At 45.5% G+C, this 5,000-nt stretch overlaps 1 protein-coding gene across 2 annotated transcripts in view; it reads right to left on the bottom strand.

The window, feature by feature from the left end:
* The window catches only part of adcy1a (adenylate cyclase 1a), a gene marked incomplete at both ends in the record, with an annotated part of 51,148 nt that overhangs the window by 27,316 nt on the left and 18,832 nt on the right, over window positions 1–5,000 (bottom strand). For both annotated transcript variants that reach the window (XM_080431086.1, XM_080431087.1), the window contains one exon: window positions 4,417–4,544. In XM_080431086.1, the coding sequence (XP_080287212.1) occupies window positions 4,417–4,544 (128 nt within the window). The remainder of the gene's footprint in view (window positions 1–4,416; window positions 4,545–5,000) is intronic.

Below are 5,000 nucleotides of genomic sequence, written 5' to 3'. Positions count from 1 at the left end.
GCCAAGAAAATTTTACCCACGGGCTGAAACAAGCGTTTCTGTGCCATGTTTTCCCAATGCAATATTACGGGAGCAGTACAGCGCATGCGGACAGGGTCTGACTGGCCACAGGCTGACTAAAAAAGTGATTTAAACGCTTGTTTTAACCCGTCGGTAAAATTTTCTTGGCCGCTAAAATTTTAAACATCTGAGAGCAGGGGGGCTGACCTTTACTTTTTGGATACGATGTGCGGAAAAAGGTACTAAGAATCATGCATAGTGGCCTGATATAGCGGAGCTACTGTACTGTATATGCTGTTGTAGCGGAGGGAGCAGTTCCGATTGGAGCTATGGAAACACATGCAGCATTTTAACCACTTAAACCCTATACTTCCCCAGGGCTCCATACTAAGCCCCCTCCTGTTTTCGCTCAACACAAAATATCTTTGCTGACAATTGTAAATTATTGCTTTGTGTTTTTACAGTTTTAAATGTTGATTTATTTCAGCCCCCTTTCCTCTCTCCCTCAAGAAGCCTTGCCTCTTGCCAGGCTGCAGTTGTAAATAAGAATGTGTTCTTATTCTTGCTCTGCCTGGTTGAATAAAGATTAAAACAATTAAATATATAAAACAATGACAGTGTTGAATGTTCGTCCAAGAATAGGGACCCCTAGGGCTCAAGAGGTTAAGGCCTTTGCCATTCAAAGCAGAGGAGTCTGTTATGAACGCATAAATATACATAATGTCAAATTACTAGTCCATCTTTATGGTGAACGTTCTCTTTCTTTAATTTTTCATTTCCCTTTTCTCCCCAGAGGTCCCCCCCCCGCCTCCCCCACCGGCAGCGAAAACTACCTTTTTTTAGATTACACGACTAGATGTCATGCTGAACAAACTTGCCTCCGACACCGATACAAATGAGTTCCTTTAAGGGTGGGCGGGGGGCTCCTGCCGGCACGTAGTATTGGAAGAAGTACTCCAGTGTTGACTGCCATTTGTCAATGTAATTTTGGATTTATACAAAACCATTTAATGGTCGTATGTCAATAGTTTTTGTACAATGAACACTTCTGTAAAAACCCAATAAACAAAGTAAAAAAAAGAAAAGAAGTAAAAGTCCTGTATTTAAAATATACTTACAGTTCCAAAGTAAAAGTACTCAAAGTATAAAATAAGGCTTAAGTGGTTTATGTATGCTTTGTATTAATAATCTAATCATGATAACTAGTGACCAAAGATGTAAAATATAAAGTAGCCTACTGAAAAATGGACATACTCAAGTAAAGTACCACAAAAAAAAGTACTTAATTACAGTAATTGAGTAAATGTGCTTAGTTACTTTCCATCAGTAACTAAGCACTGGTGGAAAGTAGTGCTTGTTCCGTTGGAACAAGGCGGCCCCAACCTGCCTGTTCCAACGGAAGGGGGGGAGGGGTGGGCGGGGGGTGACTCTGATGTGATGTGCGGTAGCTAACAAGATACAGGGCTAAATATAGCTCTCCACCTGAGATCGGCTCCGCCGCGTTGTCATAGTCTCTCTGTGACCAAACGTGTGCTTGTGTGCACAGAGCGAGTGTTGCTCCGCATATTGCATATTATGTGCACGCGTGAATAATTGAAAAAAAAGAGGCTCCTCCTCGCCAAAACTCCTGTAGTATACACACCTGTATGTGATTGTGTCTGTGCGCTGCCTTACATGTATAAGAAGCGGTGTACTGTATAGGTATCTGGGCCTGCGTGTGTGTGTGTGTGTGTGTGTGCGTGTGCGTGTGCGTGTGCGTGTGTGTACGCCCTCTCTTGCAGCTACGCTTGGAGGAGATGAGGCTGGATTTTTCTAAAGCCTCCCCTCTCCAGTAAATCACTGTACAAAGCCCCTCATCAAACAGCGGGAGATGAGACGAACAGAGCGAGGAAGAGGGGAGGGAGGGAGAGAGAGAGAGAGAGAGAGAGAGAGAGAGAGAGAGAGAGAGAGAGGGACGAAGGCAGAAGGAAGGTGGGGCGGAGGAGAGGAGAGAAGATACGGTGTGTCAGTCAGGCTGAAGCAGAGATGTCACCTGCGGAGGGATGAGTGTGTGTGTGTGTGTGTGTGTGTGTGTGTGTGTGTGTGTGTGTGTGTGTGTGTGTGTGTGTGCGCGTGTGCTCGTGCCTGTATGTAGGGATAGGGGTAAAAATGCCCAAATGTTATAAGAATTCATAACATTGCCATCCTAAGATGTTGATGTCCTCACAATTATACAAACCAGTATTGTGTGTGTGTGTGTGTGTTTGTGTGCACACCTGTCCTGAGAGATAAAGCGCTCCCACAGCGGCCACATCCGTTCAGACAGAACAGCAGGAACACAACATGACAGGCCAAACGCTCACGCAGCACATCCAGCTACAAAGTGTGTGTGTGTGTGTGTGTGTGTGTGTGTGTGTGTGTACACAGGCCAGGGAGATGGATGGTTGTATATTGCTGTTGCGTGTGTGTATATGTGCTCTACCCTGCTAATTGTGAGGGCAGATTTTTCACTGCATTAGGACTGTGTGTGTGCCTGCCTGCATATCATCTCTGGACTGAACCCACACACTCCTTCAGTAAGTCAAGGGTTCTCAACCTTTACAGGCACGTCCCCCCAAGATAATTATATTTGAACAGGGGACCCCCCACCCTGACAAGCACTTGGAATTGAGACATTACATTTAGTTTGACTCGGTTACACAGATAAATATTATGAAATGGCGCATTTATATAGTGCTTTTATCCAAAGCACTTTACATTGATTGTGCCATTAACCCATTCACACACACATTCATACACCGATGGCGGAGGAAACCATGCAAGGCACCAACCTGCTCATCGGAAGTAATTAGGGGTTCAGCGTCTTGCTCAAGGACACTTCGACACTAACTCTAGGGGAGCGCCCCAGCCCGGGATCGAACTGGGAACCTTGCGGTTTTCCAGTTCACTCTACCCGGCCACTCTACCCCTGAGCCACTGCCGCCCCATGAATGAAAATAGCAGATCTAGAACACGAGGCGTAATTCAGCTATTTTCAAAATGTTTACCTCTTTCTTATATTATTTGACAAGTTGGCCAATGTTTGACCAGTTTTTACAGTATAGTTTATTGATTAATTTTGATGCAGTAATGGTCTAATTTCTTTCTTCCTTTCTATTTTTTGTGTGTGTGTGTGTGTGTGTGAGCCGTTGCCTGCACACCCCCGGTAGCGCAGCCTCTGGTCTTTAGTAAAAAATTTAAATACACTTTCGCTATACTCACCAAAACAAAGACGGGTTTAAGATGTTGAAAGCCTACTTTCCTTAGTGGGAACACTTGGAGCCCTCCACTCGGACATCTAAAATACACTTTTTGTGTACACCTGTACAGCCTGCGCTACCACGGGTGTGCGGGCAACGGCTCGAAAGTACGTACCATAGCGTTAAGGAGAACTCCTTCTAACGCTATGGACCAGAGCTAAATATATATATATATTATATAAATATTATATCGATATCATGATTTTTTTCTTCTTTTTTTTTTCTTCTAAATTTAAAGTAGCCAATTATTTTGTACCCCTTTTTCTCCCCAATCTAGTCGTTATGCCAATTAATTCCTCCCCACACACATTTCTGTGTTGTCACTGCTGTTGTATCCTGCTGACTCACCTGCCAGTGAGGAACCCCAACCAGGAGGAAGTAGAGCCTTCATCCTACTCCTCCCGCCCAACACTCCCCGCTGACAGGTGCTGCCCCAGCCCGTAGGAGTACGTACAGTGATATATATTATCCTCCCCGCCCGGCCTCCCTCCCCCAAACACAGGCCAATTGTGTTCGCGTAGACGCTCGACAAAGCCGGATGCACCACGGTGGATTCGAACCCACAACCTCCGTGGTGGTGGGCAGTGACTTTTACCACTGCGCCACCCGAGCGGCGATATCATGATATAAGACTAGATATCGTCTGGGATTTTGGATATCATAATATTGGGATGTGTGCAAGCGTCTTTTCCTTGTTTGAATTACTTAAGCCCTATTTTACACTTTTGAACTTTGAAAATAAATAGCAAAATAGCCTATCTACAAACCTGCGTTGCATCGCAGAGGGTGGGTGCATGTACTATCGTGTACTGTGTGTAACCAATGAAAATTAGCTGACTGTACAGCAGAACAGTGTGTGTGTGAGTGTGTGTCAGCTGCACCCTTACGTGCCGAACTCCCAAAGTACCGAACTCGATCCCAGTAATTAAATGTAGCTCTCAATAATATCATTTTTGCATAACAAGTTGCTCGTTGGTGCAAGGGTGACAAAATGATAAAAAAATATATACATATATTGGCAGGACACACACCTGTGCGTGTGCATACAGTATGTGCGTGTGTGTGTGCGTGTGTGCGTGTGTGCGTGTGTGTGTGTGTGTGTGTGTGAGTTTGTCCGGGTGCAGCCTAGGTCACTCACGCAATGGTGTCAATCATGTCCAGGCCCATCTCCACACAGCAGTGGGCGTGGTCCGCCTTGGGCTGGGTCAGCCCTGACACACAATAGTAGCAATCACCCAGGATCTTAATACGTCTGCAGTGGTTCTCCTGAAACACACACACACACGCACAAACACACACACACACACACACACACACACACACACACACACACACACACACACACACACACACACACACACACAGAATGAGAGAAACAAACAAATAAAAAGAGAGAGTCAGAAGGTGGCTACAAACTTCACAGAGAGTCCAACCGAACAAGAACTTTTTTTCGGATGGCCGAACAGAAAAAAAAAGGTTGGATGGGCAAAATGCCAATAGGCCTACATACTGCCACTGAACTCTTGTGAACGCCAGACCCTGCCCACTCAGTAATCTGCTCAATGCATCTGCCCCGCGGCTCGTCCTGCCGGTCTCTCAAGCCACTGGAGCATTATGTACAGCCAGCGCTAGAAGCGGAGGTTTTAATACCCGGATCTGCCTCCGAAGCGCTGTGGGACATGTATGGAAGGTTTGTCATTTTCTTGTGACAGGTTGTGTTTG

This window comes from Gymnoscopelus braueri, assembly GCF_963280865.1.
Source record: "Gymnoscopelus braueri genome assembly, chromosome: 6".
Classification (NCBI taxonomy): domain Eukaryota; kingdom Metazoa; phylum Chordata; class Actinopteri; order Myctophiformes; family Myctophidae; genus Gymnoscopelus; species Gymnoscopelus braueri.
The sequence above is the reverse complement of the archived record's forward strand: the minus strand, read 5'-3'. Positions and strand labels throughout refer to the sequence as shown.